Source organism: Mirounga angustirostris, unplaced genomic scaffold, assembly GCF_029215605.1.
Source record: "Mirounga angustirostris isolate CCGP_5_RB_7025 unplaced genomic scaffold, mMirAng1.0.hap1 SCAF_1, whole genome shotgun sequence".
Lineage (NCBI taxonomy): Eukaryota > Metazoa > Chordata > Mammalia > Carnivora > Phocidae > Mirounga > Mirounga angustirostris.
The window spans coordinates 104,160,401-104,182,293 of record NW_026991709.1 but is presented as its reverse complement, the minus strand read 5'-3'; the positions used below and the strand labels follow the sequence as shown (position 1 = coordinate 104,182,293).

The 21,893-nt window shown below is 33.9% G+C and overlaps 1 protein-coding gene across 1 annotated transcript in view; it reads left to right on the top strand.

Annotated features, from left to right (window-relative positions):
- RSRC1 (arginine and serine rich coiled-coil 1) overlaps positions 1 to 21,893 on the top strand; it is a 412,972-nt gene that overhangs the window by 182,946 nt on the left and 208,133 nt on the right. The window contains exon 5 of the mRNA XM_064585904.1: positions 11,014 to 11,050. Within this exon, the coding sequence (XP_064441974.1) occupies positions 11,014 to 11,050 (37 nt within the window). The remainder of the gene's footprint in view (positions 1 to 11,013; positions 11,051 to 21,893) is intronic.

Sequence of the window (21,893 nt, the reverse complement as noted above, 5' to 3'; positions counted from 1 at the left end):
ATTGTTTAGAGATTGACAGTAATAAATTATCTCTTGATTAAAACTTGGGCAATGAACTCTGGCTGCTTGGTTTCAGATCTCCCTTTTAGGGGTGCCTGGGTGGCTCAGTCCTTAAGCATCTGCCTTAGGCTCAGGTCATGATCCCAGAGTCCTGGGATCAAGCCAAGCATCAGGCTCCCTGCTCAGCGGGAAGCCTGCTTCTCCCACTCCCACTCCCCCTTCTTGTGTTCCCTCTCTCGCTAGGTCTCTGTCTGTCAAATAAATAAATAAAATCTTTAAAAAAAAAATCTACCTTTTACTAGCAGGGAGGGTGTACTGTGTGATCTACCTAACTTCTCTCAGCCTCAGTGATCTCATTTAAGTTGTTTTGTAGTTAAGTTATAAGGATTACATGAGCTAATTCATGTAAAGCACTCTCTACAGTGCTTGGCATATACTGTTTCATTTCCTCAGAGGTAGAATTTATGAGAAGGTCAGTTTACTTAGGCAAATAATGTGATCAAAGATTTAAGTGCTGGGAAAGGCAAAGAAGTCTTTAGGAAATGCCAAATCGTTTGATTTGAGCAAGAATCTTGAATTCTAGACTGAGTCGTTTATTTTTATTCATTAAACAAAGAAAGAATTTTAGGAGTTTTATTTCCTAGCACTTTTAGGTATTTACCTGCTTAAAGTCACACTTTAGTTTTTTGTTTCCTGCTAGAGTATCAGTGTAGTTACGTAGGAGACCATCACAAGGAAGACAAAAAGCATCAAAAGATGTTAATACTTGAAGAATTGAATAATCAGTTTCTAGTTATTGAAAATTTGCTTTTCTCAGGAAAAATATACTCATGTTGCATTTTCTCTCAGCTGAAGACATTAATAGAAATTTATATGTATGTTACTTTTTATTTGGGATTATTGATTCTATATTCCATATAGATAGATACTGCTTTTATGAAGTTGTTGGGATGCACTAGATAGATACTGCTTTTATGAAGATGTTGGGATGGACTTTCTTGAAAGCAGAAGTTTATTTTTAATTGTATTTAAATTTAAAATATTATGAATGATAATGAAACTTTAAACTTCAAACTTTAAATTGTTTAAATACAATTTATATTTATATAAATATAATAAATATGTTTAAATTATTTAAGTACTAGAGGTGAAATGCACTGATTTATTTCCCCTTTTAAAAATTATTTAGCCCCATTCCTCCAAGTGAAATTAACATTACATAAAATTCATAAGTGATTTTTAAATCTAATGATGTTATTGTATTTTTACACCCCAGTTTTATTTAGAGTTAGAAATCTGAAACAAACCAAATGTCCAACAATAATGGAGAAGTTGACTTATTATACATCTATGAGCAGAAGAGTAGGTAAACAGTAAAAATACTATATATAAATATATTTATTAGCACCTGAGAAGCTGTTTATAATACATAATTAAGTAGTGAAATTATTGAAGCTACATAGCAGAAATCAACGATCATCCCATTTTTGTAAGAAAAAGGTAAGTGTATTTGTGTGTATTCATAAGAATGGAGAAAAAAATTAAACATATTGAGATATTATGTTGGCTGATGGAATTTTGGGTGATCTTTATTTTCTTCTTTATTAGAACCAGATGTGATTTTGAATTTTTCTACAGTCAGCATTTATTTTTTTGCAGGGTTATTGCTAGCCCATATGATATGTTTGTGCATATTAGGAAAAGATGTCCCTTCTTCCTGTGGATGCAGTACTACACGAGGATTCACTGCTTGGATGCATAGAGCTTTTAGCTGCCACTGCCCATTAGGGTTTTTTTCCCTTTTTTCTCCATAATGAACAACATGCACAATTGTACATGATGGCCCTGAAAACATACAAAATAACAATTATTTAAAATTAAAGACTTAACAGGGCAGGGTGCCTGGGTGGCTCAGTCAGTTAAGCATCTGCCTTTGGCTCAGGTCATGATCCCAAGGTCCTGGGATTGAGTCCCACATCGGGCTCCCTGATCAGTGGGGAGTCTGCTTCTCCCTTTGTCCCTCACCCCCGTTTGTGCTCTCTCGTGCTCTCTCGTGCTCACTCTCTCTCTTGCAAAAATAAATAACATCTTTAAAAAAATACATAAAATTAAAGACTTTTCATGTACCTAATCTGGGCAGACGACTCACCTTACTTGACCTCTACCAGGTTATGTGGGGCCTTTGGGCTCTCTCTTCCTGCCTCTTCTTTTCTACTTACCTGGTCTGCTCAAATGCAGTCATTCCTCCAGGATCCAGCTAAAATTACCCACCTCTTTGAAATATTTCCCAACCACTCTAACACATATGGCAGTTTCTCCTTTTTCTGAACTTGAGGTGGGTCAAGAACATGGATTGAAGGGAATGGTGGTGAATGGGTTGCATCTCACTTGCTAACTCAAGACAATTGGCAATTACTCCTTAGAGTAGAGTGTTGAGAAAGATCCTTGAGCTGTGTCTGGCCTCAGTGGGAAAGAGGATTGTTATTGATTATGAATTTTAATCCTGCGTGTGAGAAATAGCAAATAGGTAGCATGTTCACATGCATTTTCCCTGCCTGGCATGGACATTAACTATTTCATTTAATAGTCTTGGTTTGACAACACTGTTTTAAATATCTAAGGCATAGATATCATATCTTAATACTAGTACTCTTTGTTAATGATGTTTGGTTATGTTACTGTTATTGTTCTGTTATCTACTCAGAATTTATTGTGGAGATAGGTATAAGAGTGCTCAGTAAATAAATTTCTCTTGTTTTTCATTCTTGATGTTCCAGGTCTCTTTCTAGTATAATTTCCTTTGTATCTGAAAAATTGCTTTAGCAGTTCTTTAGATCAGATCTATTGGTGATGAATTTTCTCACTCTGTCTTCTTCAGAAACTGTTATCTAGAACACAACTGCAAAAATATTGAAATCTCATTTCTTTCCTTTGTCAACCATTTCCGTTAACTTCAGAACCTGTTTACCTGAATGACTATAAATGGCTTAATTGATGTATACCAACTTAAGTGTTCAGCTTCTCATTGCAGTAAGCTCAGTGTGTATAATATGTCCTTAGCTGTTTAATATGGTTAGTGAATGCTCACTAATACTTGTAAAACTAACGAGACTCTTTTTTTTTCCCCCTCGCAGTCCTGGAGTTTGTTTGTTTTTTAATTTAAATTCACTTAATTAGCATATAATGTATTATTGGGTTCAGAGGTACAGGTCTGTGATTCATCAGTCTTCTGTAATACCCAGTGTTCATTATATCACATGCCCTCCTTAATGTCCATCACTCATAAACTAACTAAAGACTCATAAACTAACTAAAGAGAATAGTACATGTAAAATTCAATAACTGTGCCACATTTGTTTGTGCAAATGATTTGTAAGTTCTAAAGCAGAATTTATTGCAAATAATAGTCAGATAAAAAATCTACTTGTAAAATACAAATATCTGAAAACTATCATTCTGAATTGTGGTACATAAGAATATATCTTTAGAGCCAGTGATTTGCAAGATAGTCTCCAATCAGGAGAAAAATGCTGAGAATTCTAACCAAACCTGGTAAGTTGAAATTGAGAATTCCGGAAAGATCTTTTTGGAACTTAGAGCTGATATTCTGTATGTTTCTTTGGTTTGTTTGGTTGGTTTTGAGAGAGGGGGAGGGGCAGAGGGAGAGAATCTTAATCAGGCTTCATGCCCAGTCAGAGCCCTACACAGGGCCTTGATCTCAGGGCTCTGAAATCATGACCTGAGCCGAAATCAAGAGTTGGACACTTAAACGACTGAACCACCCAGGCACCCCATCTGTTTGTTTCTTATTGGGAATAAAATGTAAAAAGCATCAGATAATTGAGAAATTATTTTTGCTTACTTTTTCAATACATGTTATCATTCTGCTCCTTTCAAAGCGATCAGGATATTAGAATGTGCTTATGCCAGGATATACATGGTATTTTTATTGGTTACTAGCCATTGGGCTAAGACTTTTATATGTATCTGTTACGTGAAAAGTAGACTGACTTTCATTAATAGGTACTACCATTGAAACCAATTTTAAGGTGATTTAAAAAGCTAATTCTTGGTTTTGAAAGTGGAGTGCAGTCAACTGGTTCATTATTAGTCTGTCATACTGAATCAGCATTTACTGAGTGACTTCTGTGTATATATGTATATATACTTACATATGCTGATTATCTTTTTAATCCTTTATTTGAATTTAAGGATGGAAAAATTAGAGAAGATCTATAACTTGACAAAGTTATTTAGTAAGTAGTAGAGTTGGAATTTGAACCCATGTTCTTCTTATTTATATATTACCAAATTTTTCATTAATAACATATAGTACGTAACATATACATGTAAAAGTTTATCAATGATTATTTGAGATGGGAGCTATAGATACTTTTATAATTTATAACTCAGGCTTTGAAAAACCTTGTCTGCCATTATGTAAAAAACAAACTCACGAAGATTTTTGCTTTATGAAAGAGATGATAAAAAATTAATTTTGATAAGAATCTCTTACAGCTATAGGAAACTGAAGCATAGTAAGCTTTTAAAAAGGAATAATATACTTAGTTCATGACCAAAAAAAAACTGTAAAAATTTTTTATTTAGGAGTTACCCTGTTTTCCATAATTTCTATGTGTGTGCACATTTTATATGGGATAATACATATGCATTACTGATTATAAATATATTTAATCTTTTATTTCTTAAAGACTTGGTCAGTGAAATGATACTTTAATGCTACTTTAGTTAGTTACCTTCATTATAGTTTCTGAGTATTTTATAACTAAATACCCACTGGATTTTGGCTTGCTCTTGAAAAAAAAAGTTTATATTTTGCAAGTATACATGCAAAATACTGAGAATGAAAGAGAATGCCTTCATCAGAGGAATAGAGTTTTTAAAAAATAAATACTATTTTTAATTGTGACTCCTTGACCTGATTCCCTTAGACCATTATAAAACCTGAATGATCAATTTGGTATAATATTATTCCCATATGAAAAACAAACAAACAGACAAAAAAATGGATCTCTTCCTAGTAAGACTAGTTCTAAAAAATCTTAGTGTATTTGTTTGGAAATTTCCTAAGGGCATATAAGCTTTATCATAGCAACAGTTTCTGGATTTAGAACATGTTTCCTTTGGCAAAATAATGAAATGTTTGCCACAAAGTTAAAGTAGTATCCTTTTTAAAATTTTTCTTGCCTGCCATGTTATGATTGATGCACGGCATCTTTCTCCTGGAAAGAGACCTAACGTTGAAACTGACAGGTGCCACGGGGTTTATTTAGGACAACCTCAGCCTTGTCCCAGGTAGTTTCAAAATGTCTGCCTCATAACATGTTGAGCCACTGCATTTCCTGCTTTAGAGCCTCGTGTAATGCCAGCATTACTATCTGTGCTGCCTCAACTACAAATTGGATGAACAGCCCGTGACACTTTTTCAATATTATTACATTAAACCAAGTGGATTTTGATTGATAACCTAATATTCAACTAATGCAAAACATCAATCATGGCAAGTATATTAATTATTTAATATTGCAGTCTAATTCAGAAATCGATGTGCTGCATGAGGGGAAGGGAAACTCATGGTTCCCAGAAGATTTAAGACAGGGAATGATTAAAAAAAGACCTGCTGTACTCCTGTGTGTTAGTTCGATACAAATCTTTATTCATTTGCCAATAATTTCTTCCCATTTTCCACTTCAAGACCATTTTATCAGTTTTGAGACCTATAATTGAATTAAGTCTGCTTTCAGCACAGGGCAAAAGGAGTTGCACAAATATTGATGAAGTCATGACAGGGACAACCCAAGAGACAGACCACTAAAGAGGACAGGCTTTATACCATTTGTTGCAAGATCCCTCTCTCTGTCAATGTCTCTTGGATCTTGCCTATTTAAAAAAATAGCCACTTTAAGACTTTTGTATTTAAATATCTATTATAATAACAGATTTCTATAGCACATTACAGTTTATTGTATTTATAGTATTTCCTTCATATACATTATCTTCTTTTTTCACATCATTGGTGGACAGTCTTAGCTCAGAGAAGTTGGGTTAATAACAAGCTCATGCAGCTATTTTGTAGTACAGCTTAAATTTGAGTTTAGGTGTTCTGCCTCTAGAACCAGGGTTGTATATCATGCTGTCTTATGTAGTGTTTATGTTCTCCTGTTGCTTTATTTGTGTTGTTTTGAGATGGCCCCTCTTCCTTGTCTTTCTGCCCAAAGTAAAACTAAAGAAAACTGAATTTCATGAAAAACTTGCTGAAACTTTGGTGTCCCAAACTATGATACATATTACATTTTAGGAATATGCAAACCTTCTGGATATACATAAAAATTTCTTGATCTATTGTATCTTACACTAGAATAGAATATCATTTTATATATATCTCTCTCTCTGAAAAAATGTGTATGTATGTATGTTCTTTGGATGGGAGAGTGGCTTAAATATATTTCGTCATTAAACTTAACCACCCCAGTTTTCTTTTGGTTCAAATTTGCCTGGTTATATCTTTTACTATCCCTTTTTTGTAAATTTTTCTGAATCCTTTTGTTTAATGTATCTCTGTAAATGACTCATTACTGGATTTTGTTTCTTACCCAACCTGAGAATCTTCTCTGGCATTTTGATTCTATATCACTTGTGGGTGAAATTTCTTTAGTTTTCTTTTTAGTTACTAATTGTTTAGATTATAATAATTACGTTCTAAGTCAACCTTACTTGCTTTATCTGGTCCTGAATTTATTTCTCTTCTTATTGCATTGCATTCGTCAGAACTTCTTTCAAATAATGTCTTTCTGTGGTGAATTTCCTGCGACCCTGTATGCTGAGAATTTATTTTTCCTTCTCTTTAAAAATTTATTAGCTATATATAAATTCTAGGTTCACAGTCCTATTCCTTTAACACTTTATCTTGAAGTTCATACTACATATCTTATACTCTAGCATTAATATGTTGAGAAGTTTGATGTCAGTGTTATTCTTCCTGTGTGGAGGGGTATGCTTGTTCATTCTAGAAGCTTTTAGCCTTTGCTCTTGATCTGTAACACTCTTAATAATCCTTATATTATGCTTTGCTGTGGATTTTCATTTAACCTGTTCACTGCTCTGTGTACCCTTTCAGTCTAAGATTTGAATAATTCTGTATCTGGGAATTTTTTGTTATTATTTCTTCAGATATTTATTCTCTTCTGTTTTGTCTTTGTTTTCCTTCTAGGGTTCCCATTATTAGATGTTCACACTTCTATTCCTCTTCTTAACTTCATCTCTTGTTTGTTCTGTCTTTTCATCCCTTTCCTATGCCTTCTGGGAGAGTTCCACCCAGTGTTCCAGCTCACCAATTTATTCTCAGTCTGTAGCTATTGTGCTTTCAATTCAGGCTCTGAGTTCTTTATTTCAAACTACTGTATTTTTAATACCTGCTATCTCATATTGATTCCTCTTCATAACTGGTTTTTTTTTTGTATTAAATTTCTAAAAATCTTTTATCTTTAAAGGTGTTACGCTTATAGTATGTTCTTGCTCAATCTATTTTTTTTCCTCTGGATGAGGTTGCTCCATTTGTTTTTTTATTCCTGTGCTTACTCACCTCAGAGGTCTTCCTATGGACTTCTCTTTTATTTATTTGCAATATTCAGCTGCCTTGGCTAGTAACTTTAATCTAAGGAGAGAGGTAAAAGTCGAGGATCTGGCTTGTGCTTCTCTGGGACAATTTAAAAACTATAGTGCAAAGCCGCTAGTATTGGACTCTGGCCTGAATCAACCACGTTTTCCACTGTGTCCTCATACTCCACACACCACATATGTACACACAACCCCCAATGCTACCCTCCCAAACAACCACTTGCTGTTGGAGTTGCCTTGCTCTTCGTGTGGTCTGGAGAGAGAGTGGGCCTGGGGAAGACCAGTCAGAGACCTGAAATGGTTGCTACTGATTTTCTTCACGTTTAGATGTCAGACCCTTATTAGTTGAATACATACTCTGATGCAGGCACTGTATTGGGTGTTGGGATATAAAAATTTTAAAGATATAATCCATGTTCTCAAGGAATTTTCATTTTAGTGGGGTCATTGGGAAAGTAATTAGGTATTTATAATAAAGTATGATAAACTATGTGATGAGAACACATGGGAAGAGTTGATTAGTTCATTTGTGAGGAAGGGAGGAGGTTTCCTTTCCCGTATGGGTTGAGTCCTGAAGGATGTTTTGTTTTTGTTGTGTTTTGATTTTGTTTGTAAGCTAGGTGAGGAAAGACTAGAGGAGGCTGGGAGAAAAGGAGCATTTCAGATAGAGAGCAAGTGGTTCAGTAGTGAGGGAAGCCAGGTTAATTTCTTATGGCTATTGCTGTCACATTTTTGGCAATAAAACAGGGAATGAATAAAATGGAGTGTAGTAGGATATTGTGTATTTTGAAAAGGAAATGACACGATCAGGTGTATATTGTAGGAAGATCTTGCTGTATTATAGAGAATAAGTTAACATGGGGCAAGGCAAGAGCCATTGGGACCCATTAGGAGGCTTTGTAGTAGCCTGGGAGAGAAAAGATGATGACCTAAAGTAGTAGCTGTGAAGACAGAAGTGGCTAATTCTAAATGATAATTATGGATGTTCGGTCGCCAAGACTCTGTGGTTGAATACATTTGTTTACATTTGGTAGTGGAGGAAAGGGCCTGTGTCAAGGATGATGTGGCTTTCCTACATACCATTCAAAATGCCTATTTCCTAAATATCATTTAATTTAAAGAATCACTTGAAAATATAACAAAGTAATAGTCCAACCAGCCTTTTTTTTTTTTAAAGAACAGATTGTTATCCTTGATTCCAAAATACAAATAGCTGAAAAAACTGGGGGATTTTCCCTAAGTTTGTGGCAAACTCAATTGATAGCAAAACTAACCCTGAAATGAAGTTAGTCATAGTCTTTGTTTATCCCATTTTGTGTGGACATTCATGTTGCTTTCAGAATTATTGTTGTGTATGATAATGAGATGCTGCTTCAAAGCTTGCTGCCAATGTTACATGGCATACAGCATGGTGTGTCTTACTGCCTTCCTAAAATCCAGAATATTCTGATGAAGCATGTCTAATTCTAGTGGTCTCGAATTATGGACTTGTACTTTGAATCTGAGCATTTTTGTTCTTTTATACTGCAGTATTATTTTCTAATAAGAACCATGATGTGACAATGTAGCCATGGGGGTGGGGAAGATGTAGATTCGTATTATATAGTGCAAACTATGAGTTAGATTGCCAAATGAAGGGACAAAACAGTGAATGTAGTATGCTTCTGTTTGGGTTTAAAAAAAAAAAAAAAAGCAGGAGGAGAAAGACGCACGTGCACACAGACCCACACACACACAGAATATCTTTAGAAGGACAAACAAAGAGCTAATGTCTGGTTGAGAACAGGGAGTCAGTGATGGGAGGAAGACTCGATTGTACTGTAGTGCACACACATGTGCATTGCACTGTCTGATGTTTCACTATATGCATTTTTTTTTGTTTAAATTTTAAATTACGTGGTGACTATATGAGAATGTCCTTGTGAAAACTTAAAGATTTATTTGACTTCTAGCTCCAGGAAATGCATTAAATTTGTAGTAAATTAAAAATTATTTATGTACCCATTAGCCTTTCTAATTCCTTGTTACAGTTTATTCCTGTCATTTGTCATTAAGACTGCATCCAGAGAATGAGTTTCAGAAATCCTTAAATTTTCAAGTATTGAATATATAGTATTGCTAAGATTGCCAGAGCAGAAAGTAGAGAAGAGAATGGCTAAAGATGAGTGCTGATCAGTAGATGTTGGAATTTATTCCCAGTATACCAGACTGGGCAGTGAGAGCAAAAGTTGGAAATGTAGTTTTCAGGCAGCACATCTGAAGGGGAAAACGATAGGGAGATTTGGAAAGATGGTGTAGCAAGACAAAGGAAACAGAGAAGTATATTTTTGGCAGTGAAAATTGGAGACAGAAATAGAAGAAAAGTAAACTTGGGGCTCCTTTAGAGAAAGAAAGAGGTGTGAGGGAAAGATTAAATATCATGAATGCAATACTGTTCTTGGATGTTTCATAATTATTCTCTGCAATGTGGTAGAAGTATACTTTTATGTTAAAAATACAAGGCTTGGTATTTGTGATGAAATTAAAATACTACTTGGTCTCAGTGAGGAAATTTTAAGTCCATTTGTCACTACTAAATTAATAAGAACCAAAATTAGGGGAAAAATAAACTATTTGCCACATTTTGCCAAATGCATATTTAAATTATCTTTGCTACTGACATAGTTATTTGTTTTTTTAGTTCCATCAGCCATCTTTTTTTTACAGTGAAAAGCAAGAATTAAGTACTTAAAATGTCATGATATTTGATGTTTGTGTCTTCATTGGAGATATTTTGTTTTTTAATATTACAACAATCTTAGGTCCTGATTTATAGTGTGCACTAAGTTAATAAAATTAATGTCAAGGAAAAATTTGTTAAGATGTAGTTACTTAGATATATAGTCACAAACATATTCTTTATGTATATATTTTTTATATAAAATGCAATCATTGGTGGATGGATATTTGATAAAGCAAATGTAGTAAAATGTCAATAGTAGAATCTAGATGGTAGATAGAATCTGTATGAACATTTTTGTAATAAATGTTGGAGAAAACATAAACTCTAATGAAAAAGCTAATGTGAAATAGATATTGTGTGAATAGTAAAATAATAGTATACTTGACTTCCTTTTGTTCTCTGCTGACTTTGAAAAATCTGAAACAGTCTGTTAGTAGAATCCCAATTTTAGTGGTAATATTATTAGATGTAAATAAATTATCTGTTTCCTTTTGGTGGAAATTGTTTTGTCCTTAAAAACAGTGTTATTGTGAACATTAAGTGAAAATAATATGAAAAAATCATAAGGATTTATAAAATGCATTTGAGGTAAATGTAAATTATGATAGACAACTGTTTAGCAACTATTTAGAACTTTTATTCGTCTATTTTAGGGAATCTGGAAACATCAAAGCTGGATTAGAACATCTGGTAAGTTCTAATTTTCTCTTGAACATTTGCATCATCTTTGATATCTGCATTCTAAATGAACACTTTTGAATGAGCTTTGAATACCTTGTATTGAGAAAGTCAACCATTTCCCAAAGGGTCAGCTTACTGTTGTTATGTGAAGGCACTTACATTTTCATTTATCTTATCATTTCAAGGGAATTTAAAATTTTTTTTAAATTACTTTTTTTTTTTGATGTAGAGATGAAATAAAATGGATGACAATCCTTGGATTGATGATTGCTTTAATTATAAACAAAAATGTTTGGTGTAGAATTTTTGGAATATCTTGATTTGACAAAAACAAGCTGGTGTTTTAAGAAAAACACAATCAAATATTGCATGCATAAATATGGTATGTTTTAGCAATTTAACGGCTTTGAAAGAAGGGCACAGCTTTGTTTTTCCTGATGTCTTTGCTTTATGAATAATGCATTGGTTTAAACTACATTCAGTTTTAGAATATGAAATAATTGAGATGCAAAATTTTTGGTTTAAGTAAACATTTTTCAAGTACAAATGAAATTCAAACTGACTTAACATTAAAATCTGTCCATTGATCAAGAAATTAGAAAAAGTGTTCGTTATACCAGGTCCAAAATTCATTTAGCTTCCTGCATTGAGTGTTCATTACAACATTAAGTAGTTCATTTAAACAGAGCATTATAAAGTCATGCTATGGTTTCTGGTCAGATCCAAATGTTGAATAATTAATGATAGAGATTCTTTTGTAAATACAATCTAAGTACTTTTTTAATGTAAGACTTCATTCGTATATCATATTGTAGCTTTGTTAACTATTAATGTGCTTTTGTTTGCTCCCACAAAAGCAAACAGTAGCAAGAGGCAGCTTCACTTTGCCTTACAGTAGTTTTAGAGTTAGAAGGGATTTTTGGTTTTCCTTACCATAAAGGAAACTGAGGAAACCCAGACTTTTAAAAAATGATCCTAAAAAATACAAATTAATTATTAAAAGCAATATATAACAACCTAGTTAGAATATTTGAACTATATATTCGTCTAGATTAGAAGTAAATGAATTACATTGTTATTCTCATTATTAGAAATTATTTCCTGAATCCCTGTTTGTCACTTCTTAGTGGCATAATATATTTAGGACATATGGACATTAGAATAAAAATGTTAATCTAAAACATCAAATTCCAGTATCAGTTGGGGGCTTATAATAAGGAAGAACAGCTACCATTGTGCCAAAATGAGCTGTCTTTTATACTTATAAATTATTATTATTATTATTATTTTTAAAGATTCTATTTATTTATTTGAGAGAGAGAGAATGAGAGAGAGCACATGAGAGGGGGGAGGGTCACAGGGAGAAGCAGACTCCCTGCCGAGCAGGGAGCCCGATGTGGGACTCAATCCCGGGACTCCAGGATCATGACCTGAGCCGAAGGCAGTTGCTTAACCAGCTGAGCCACCCAGGCACCCTAAATTATTATTTATAAAAAAGACTTCATTTTCACTTGTTTCATATTCCTCAGTAAATAATAATGGATCAAATTTTTTTAGTTTAAAATTTACATTTTTAATATTTACTAGTATGAACTCATTTACAGTGACTTTTTAATACGTTTATACTCTACTTATAATCTTATTCAGCACTGGTTTTCTAACTGCCTTGGGCTGCCAGGAAGGCTCCCCAAAGCAGGTGGCACTCCAGACTGTCACTACCCACTTTAATCGGAGTAGTTCCACTTTTAGTTATTTTATAAATTTTTAAATTTTTAAAATAAGAGTTTAGTTGAAGAAAATTTTCCAACTAAAAATATTTGAAACCTTTGATCAAGCATAGCTATTTATTAAAGTCAAGAGTAATTGTTAATTATTCTTTTCTGTTCTTGACCCTAAGTTATATTTCATTTTTATCTGGGTCATATACATCAAATATATTTCAAAGATAATGCATTTTAGGGATGAGAGAGCTAGGATCAGTACAACAGGTAGTGGGAAGTGGATGATTTTAATGCATTTTATCTAGGTTGTTCAAAAGACTGTATAGGTTGACATTGTAAAATTGACACACTGAAATATTTGCAATAACATGAATATATGAATATATAACATAATATCCTATATATACACATATATACAGATCATACTGCCTTATGCACTATTGTCCAGTAAAGTCAGTGATAGTCTTCACAACTGCCTAGAGGGAAGTGAACTCAAGAATTTATTGTTTGAGCATTAATGAAACCTGTCTGTCTAACAGCTGCAGGCTCCTTAGGATTGTGTCTCTCCAGTTTCCAGCTGAGCAGATACTTAGAGCCCTTGCCTTCTAGCACATCTAGACCTTCTTTGAATTGGCTGTGTAGCTAAATACAATTAGAATTATAGTTTCTAATAGATTGATCTTTAAAAATATATGGTGTAAAATTAACATCCCACACATGTGGAATTAATTTCTTTTTATTATCCTTCAGTCTTTGTTTTTTTCAAATTTACTTGAATTATCATAGAGAATTAACATTGTTCTAAGGGTAAAAGCAAGTATAAATTTAAATAAGCTAAGAAAGGAGCATCTGGCTGCTCCTTTCTTAGCTCTTGATCTTGGGGTTGTAGGTTCAAACCCCACTTTGGGTGTAGAGATTGATTAATTTAGTAAAATCTTCTAAAAATAAAAAAATAAAAATAAATAAGCTAAGAAAAATGACATATGCAGCATGTTATACTTGCCACAAGGACGCATACATAGCATAGTTGTATATACTGCCTTTGTATTCTGTTTATGGGCTCTTCTTGGTATATAGTTACCTGTAACCCTTAGAAAGGAAAAAGCAGGTGTGGATAGCAAAAAGGGTGGGATAAGTGGACTGTATTCCCGTGGAACCTCTCCAAGGGCTGATCTCATTTATTTGTCACAATGTCTCAAACTCTTGATTAGCCTTTGTTCTATCATTTCTTTTTTTCTATGTCCAGGTTGTCATTCTTAGCTTAAATTTTTACTCTACTGCCCAATGCTATTGTATTTTTCTTTTCACAAACTTGTCTCTTACCCATAAAGCCTTTGTCTGTTGAAAGTTCTAAACAGGGTCTTTGAAGGTTGGTGCTCCATCATCCATTGGTGATTCTTGCCTGATTGTAAATGAGGATTTTCCTACTCCACCACTCCCTCCCAGATTTAGTAGCCAGCATTCTATTTGAAAGAAGAGCCCACCCTTATTTCTTGTTTTATCTATTTATTGTAAGCAAGGACTCATGGATTCTTTACTTTTCTTACTTATTTTGAAACTCAAATTGTCCAAGATCTGTCCAGGGAGTATCCTTTCAAGATGGCTTTTGGCTTGTTTCTACACACCCCATTTTTCTTAAAGCACCTCCTTATTTTCTGGCACAACACGATGTCCCAGGCTCATTTGAAACCTTCCCTGTCCTACTCATGGAATCAGCTATTTCTTCAAATCATTTCATTTAATTTTAGAGGAAAATGGTATTTATGAATCAAGGTCTGAACATGTGATATGTCCACTGTCTCTGGGATTTCATTACTTCTAGGACTTTTCAGTCCTAGATTAGATAAATAGGTGGGTGGGTAGGTAGGTAGATACTTAAGACTTAGATACTTAGATAGTTAGGTATTTTTAAGAAATTATGAGTCATACTAACACTTCCAGCTTCAATCCAAACCACAGAATTCTTCCTTGTTGTTCCCCATTTCACATTTGTATTTTCCTTCATTCAAAGTGAGAGAACTGTGACTCCTAACAACACCAATACATTTACCCATTTGCTTAATTATATAATACATGTAAAATAGTTTCACAATTGCTACAACCATACCTTATGAAAAATAAAACTTAATAAAGTTCAAGATTTATTTCAAGAGTTTATTAAAGTTTATTTCAAATTTATTCAGGAGTTCTTTTCCCCCTTGATTGTAGTTAGCTAATTCATTTGAAATATGGTTACATGCATTTGTTTCTGTTTGTATTCAGTTTTAGGTGCCCTTGTCCCCATTCTTGTTGATTTAATTATATGTTTGGATATCTGTATGTTAACATGCTTCCAAAAGTCAAAATATTATACAAAGCCAAAATATTATACACAGTACATCTCTCAGAAAGGTGTCATTCACTTCCTTTCTAGCTTGTTCTCCCATATCGTTTGTAGGTAGCCAATTTTCTTAACTTCTGGATTTATGCTTCCTGTGCATCTTCTTGTATAATTAAGTGTATATATATATATATATATATATACATGTGTATTATTCCTGTTTCCTCTATCTTATAAAATATAGCATATTATAAATACTTTTATGTATTTTGCTTTTTCCTCTCCTGGAAATCACTCCCTAATTACTGTATCGCTATATTTACTGTGTTTCTTTCTCTCTTTGTCTGTGTCTTCTTTATTAAGGGTCTGAGATTTTAGCCTATTTGTATGCCTGCCCGTACTTTAATAGATGCTGGCAGGAGACATGAGATTTCTGGGTCAGAAACAAAGCTCTTTATTACTAACAGCACCAAAGGTGGCACTACATAGTTATATAGATTCCCTGTGACCTGCAGTTTCCATGTGGTGATGCTGCAAACCCAGTGGGTTTGTGTCATAGCTGAGGGACTCTGTTCTTTAAGGAGCTGACAGAAAATTAGCCCAAACTTTCCCTAAGAGAAAGATATTATCTTTAGTATCCTAATTTGGTAACAAAACTGCCTTCTGGTCCAGGGGGCAATTCTTTATCTTCCAAGACTGTTATATTTGAAAAGATAGTTCTTTTTTTTTTTTTTTAAGATTTTATTTATTTATTTGACATAGAGAGAGAACCAGAGAGCACAAGTGGAGGGAATGGCAGAGGGAGAGGGAGAAACAGGCTCCCAGCTGAGCAGGGAGCCCAACGCAGGACTCGATCCCAGGACCCCGGGATCATGACCTGAGCCGAAGGCAGATGCTGAACCATCTGAGCCACCCAGGTGCCCCTTGAAAAGATAGTTCTGAAGAAAGGCTATTGGCTGATACTAGATGTGCAGAACCTATGGAGAATTGTCTCTGAAGAGCTATTATTATTATTATTATTATTATTATTATTATTATTATTATGAAATTTAGGGAGGCTTGCATTTTTGTTCTAGTGGTTGCCTTTGTATTTATATCTTTTATAATGCATAGTGCTTTCTTCCCCCTCATTCCTACTTAATCTTTTAAGTGGAATCCCTCGATTCCCAGCTGTTAACCTTTGTGATAGCCAGTGCTGTCACTGTACTTTGCTTTCCCCCTTTTCTTCCCATTTCTTCTTGTTGTATTCTTGCTACTCTGTTGGAATATATGATGTTTACATACTATTCTTCTATCCATGCTGTCACCCTTTTTTAGAATCACCTTTAAAATTAACTATATTAAATATTTACCATCAGCTTGTTTACTGATATTTCCCCAATCATCTCCTGTTTGTGTACAACTCACCCGCTAGTATATTCCTCCGGACAGCCTGCTGTGTACAGTATTCCTTGAAATCTAGCACATTGCTATTTTTCTATAGTTTTGCTACTTGAGTGCAACAGCTTGACTGGACATAAAATCCTTGGCTTACAGTTTTTCCCCTTGGCTTTCTGGAAAACATTATTCTGCTCTTGATATTTGTGGCACTAGCCTTATTTTCTTACCCTTATGTATAATTTGATTTTTTTTTTTTGCCTTGAGGCATTGCCATTTTTTTCATTGTTCTTATTTTACTAGAATGATTCTCAAAGTTGGATGTTTCTGGCTAATTTTTCTGGGCTTTTTCATATGTAGACTTAAGCTTTCTTATTCCTGGAAATAATTGTTTTTGGATTATAGTATTAAATCTTAATTCCATTCCATTGTTTTGTTTTCTTCTTCAGAGACTCCAGTTATATATGTGTTTCTATATAATTACATATAAAATCTTGGCTCATCTTCTATTTCATTCTCTGTCTTTGACTCTTTTTACTACTTTACTTTGTTTTCAAACAACTGAGAAGTAGTTTGCCTGCTTTCATATAATATTTCTTATTAAATTTTCATTCGAGTTTATTCTTCCTTGGACACATTCTAATTCATTTCTGAAATATTTTTCTTCTATATCTGTTCTTATTTTTTGAATATCTGATTCTAGGTTTTCTTATTGTTATTTGTCCAAAAAAGCCTTGTGCTTTGGGTTGATTTTGAGGGGAGAATTTTCATTTCTTGAAATGTTTTGATTTGCGTTTTCTGTTTACTACTTCTTACAGGAGCTTTATGGGGAGGTGATTTTATTTCTTTCCCTCCTTTCCTTCCTTCTTTTATAAGTTCTAGACATTTTGTATACATGGTTCCTAGTTCAAGGATACCTGCTTCTGCAGTAAAGCAAATGTGGTTTCTTTAATGGATGATGGTGAGTGTGGCAGGGATGAAGGGGTTGGCATGTCTTATTTCTGTTTAGCCATTTGTTTCTTCTTACTTTCTTCTTTCTTGTCACTGTCATGTATTTATCTGATTTTCTCCCAGAGCAATACTTCCCAAGACTGCCCTTTTGGTCCCACTCACTTTCAAGTCCCTTCCCTCTAGCTGGTGCTGTGGTAACAACCAAAGCCTAGATCTGTGTTTGCTCTTTTGGCATTTTAGCGTTGTACTTTGTTTTTCTGGGGATAATTTTTGTTTGTGCTTCCAGTTATGTACTAAATTTATGACTACTCTCAGGGATGGGGAGGGCTGTATGAACATTTTTACCTCAAAGAGAAACTCATAATGGAAAATGTTGGAAATCAATGTTGAGCAGACCTTGAATCCTGAGTAGTTCTACTGCGGGAATCCTATAGGAATTGTCAGCAGAATTAAACACAAACATCTCAAAGAGCTCGGTGCCCATATCTATTTAAAGACTTAGAGAAAATGAGTGAATACACTGCTTATCATGTTGTGCTTAGATTTTATAATGAACTTAAATAATACATTTTATTTGGAAGAATCATATACAAATTAAAGACCTTCAGATAGGACCCCAGAAGGAACACAGAAGGGTTGAAGGAATGGAGGTGGGTAGTTATTAGGTGGTGATGTTGCTCCTGACTTTTTTTTTTTTAATTATTAATGATGCTCTAAAGGTGTAGAAAATTAACTCTAAGTTCCCCTCTGTTACATCAAAGGAACCTGACTTCTCATTTTTCTACGATCTTATGTTTTAAAATTCTAGATAATACAGTGAGTAGTAACCCTTATTGAACTACTAAATGGGGACTAAAACATTTACTTTTTAGAGTGTTTTTAATGCAGTCAATTGGGATTTGGTGCATTTTAATCTTTATAATTATGAAAACATACAGGAGCTAGAGCCTTGTCATTTGATTACAATATAGCTATTGTTGTTTTATTAGCAACCTATAAAAATAATGCTATCCTCTCCTCTTGGAAGAGGGATTGAGATCAGAATACATTAGGCTAAGTTATGTGAAAAATTGTCACTTTTTTAGGCCAAAATAGTTTGTGAGTTGTTTCTTTCAAACAACAAACATGAGTTTGTTTCCAGCTTGAAAGGACTGCTGTGCCATGCTTCCTTTGGCAGGGAATGAAGTGAATTATCCTGATCAGTATGATGTTTCTAAGGTTCCCCTTGTACACTTTTCTGAAAAGTCAGATAATTGGAGGTAGGGTGGGGTGGGGTGATTTAGGTCATTGCTTTACTCTCTTTAATGTGCTTATGAGTCGCCTGGGGATATTGTTTAAACTCAGGTTCTGATTCTCTGGGTCCAGGGTGGAACTTGAGATTCTTCATTTAGCAAGTTCCCAAGTGAGGCTAATGCTGCTGGTCCAGCAACCACAAGGAAGAAAGGTACATTGAAAGGCATTGACTTAAAAGACATGTGTTCTGTCTTTTAGAAGACAAGGTCTTCTGCATGTGATGAAAAATTGAGATCCTTCCCCCTGTACCCATTGAATATGATTTTGCAGCCTATGAATGATTGGTTGGGTGTTCATAAGCCCAGACAGATGGACACCTACAGGTTTATACAAAAACAAAAAATTCGTCGTCTAACTCTGCAAGAGTAACAGAGGGATTTGATTCCAGATGTTAAGTTGTATCTATCAGGGCTAAAGCTGGACTCTAGGACTAATAATACCTTATTCAGTCTTAGGTGGAAAATTAAATAAGTGATGATAAATCTTTTAGTAAAAAGGGTTACAAGTGTTTACAACTTTAAGTGGGATTTGCTTTCTATTAATAGTTGAATAGCAAAAGAACTCTGGAGCCATACCTGTGGGTTTTTTTCCCCACAGAGGTCTCATTTATGTTTCTTATATTGTATAACATTTGAGAGTGATGACCTACTTGTCCTTGTGGTCAGGTAACACAGTCTGACCATTTTAAGTGTTGAAAAGCAACTGTCATTAATAGCTTGTTTAGTCCATCAGTGGTTTGTAAAATATAGTTGTTGCTTGCCAGAAATGTAGGCGGGCCCATTGCTAGCTATTAGGTGCTCATCAGTAACACTACTGGTTCTAATAAAAGCCCTTTTCTCTTTGTTTTAGGCTATTTTGCATAGAACTTGCAAATAAAACTGCTGTATTTCAGTTCACAGACTAGTAATTTTTTAATACAAGAATAAACATAGTTAATGTAGTACTGTCATACTTTTGAGGATTCAGTTGATATACAACATGAACTAAAAAATGTGAACAGAAGTTATAAACCTATTCTAAAATCAGTTGTCTTTCATCTGTTACATTTTAAATATCTGTTTTATTTTAATATTTTCCCACTGTGTTCTGAAAAAAATGTTTTGACATTTGTCCAAATGAGTTTGAGAATATAGTCATCTCAAAATGCACTGACATTACTCATATAGTCTATATATTTATTATTAAACACTGTTGAAAAATATTTATTGCCTCATATAAGGACTTCAACATAATAGATCCCTCTCCTCCTACCATTTTAATTTATTTTTCTCACCTAAGCCAATATATATTTGAGGTTTAGGGTAAATGTGCATATTAAAACCAATACTTTCCTCAAACTGTGATCATGAGATAAAACAGCATGAAGTTTTTCTTTTTGGAAGATCAATTTCATAAATCTTTCTCTCTTTCCTTTTAACAAAGAAGTGTGTCTGATGAATGTGTGCAAATTAAAATACCTTTAATATGGATTAAATGTTAATGTCCTATTACTGTCATGATTTCTTAGGCAGTTTACAGGTCTTAAATCTGGGGACTGGCTCACATTCCAGTTGGAAACAGTGCCATTGTCAGTGATCCATTTCTCTGACATGTTTTGGTCAGTTACAAGTTTATTAAAAATTGCTCCTTCCGTGAATGATTAGTAAATATTACCCAGTTATCCAGACAGCATGAACTTGGGCCCATTTTCTATGCTCCATCCATCTCCTCTCTTCCAAAGAAAGATCTGTTGTTGCATTTTTAAGACATAGCGGTCCCAGGAGAAAATGGTGGCCAGTTAGCGTAAAAAAAAAAGAAAATAGATGAAAAAGATGCCCTGCAGTTTTGATGATATTACTAATAGTCTCAGATTTACATTTAATCTAGATAAAATTCATTTTCTGAGTTTTATGCACATATGCTTATTAAAGCTTTGTAGAGTAAAACTAAATATTCCAAGTGCATTAAATCACCCCTTACCCTGGCTTCCCATTACTCAAGAGTCCAAAAGTCAGGCTCTCCTGAAACCACCAGAATAACTGAATATCGTATTCTTGTTTTGTTTGTTTGTTTTTTGTACTATAGTTTAAGACACTATAGGTTCTGCTTCATTGCAGGAAATCCTACCAGGTACCTGGTAGTTATTTCATGACTTTCTCAGGATCTATCTGTAATTGCAGAGAGAGAGCTAGCAGCAGAGGCAACAGGGTTGTTATTTTCTGTTTCTCCCATCAAAGCATTAGGAGTTAAGATGGAGAATGTCTTTGCTACAGTGGTATCTTTGGCCATGCTCATTACCATTTGCCACAGAATCATAACATATGTATTTAACTTTAACATACACAGCCTATTTATTTTAGGAATAGCACAGCACAAGGAGGCCAGGAGAATATGATTTTACTGTGTGACCTCCAGTAATGCACATAACCTCTCTGTTTCACTTCTTTCATTTTCTCTTTATTCATAACGTGTTAAAATAGTGTGTGAAAATTTATAGAAGCATAAGACTTTCTACAAGTATATCGTAATTATAAAGAAAAAATCTTTTCTAGTTATGTAAATTACTTCATATTGCTACAAACAATATATCAATTCTAATCAGAATGAATTGTGAGAAAATTTTGTCCTTTACCTACATTCTCTCCCTTTTAAAAATTTTATTATAAACTTCAAAAAATTATAAAGTAATACATTGTTTTTGTAGTGGGTCAAAACCGATAAAGAAAAAAATGTATCTTCTCTTTTCTGCCACTAAACCAGTGTTAATTATACCCATCCTTCTATACCTTTTTCTCTTCCCAGATATACAAATGCATATATATTATGTAGCTTTTTGTTTATTTATAAAAATGGAATCACAGTATGAATGATATTTTATAACTTGCACTTTTTGTTTAATGCTGATACAGTGTGCATAAATAGACATGAATCTGGTTCTTGCTGGAAATCTGTCAAAATATTGGAAGTTATTATTACCATTTTTATTTCAAGCATTCATAGGGGAAGTTTGAGGACTACATAATTTGTATTTTAAGATGTCAGTGCAGAGTTAGTTTTATTGCCACTTCTGGGTTATCTCGATCATAGTAAATGAAAGAACTGGTTTATGGTTGAAATTTCCAGTGATCAATAGAGGAAGGAATAGGTTACTTTATTAAAGAAAATCCCTCTTTGGGGGCGCCCGGGTGGCTCAGTCGTTAAGCTTCTGCCT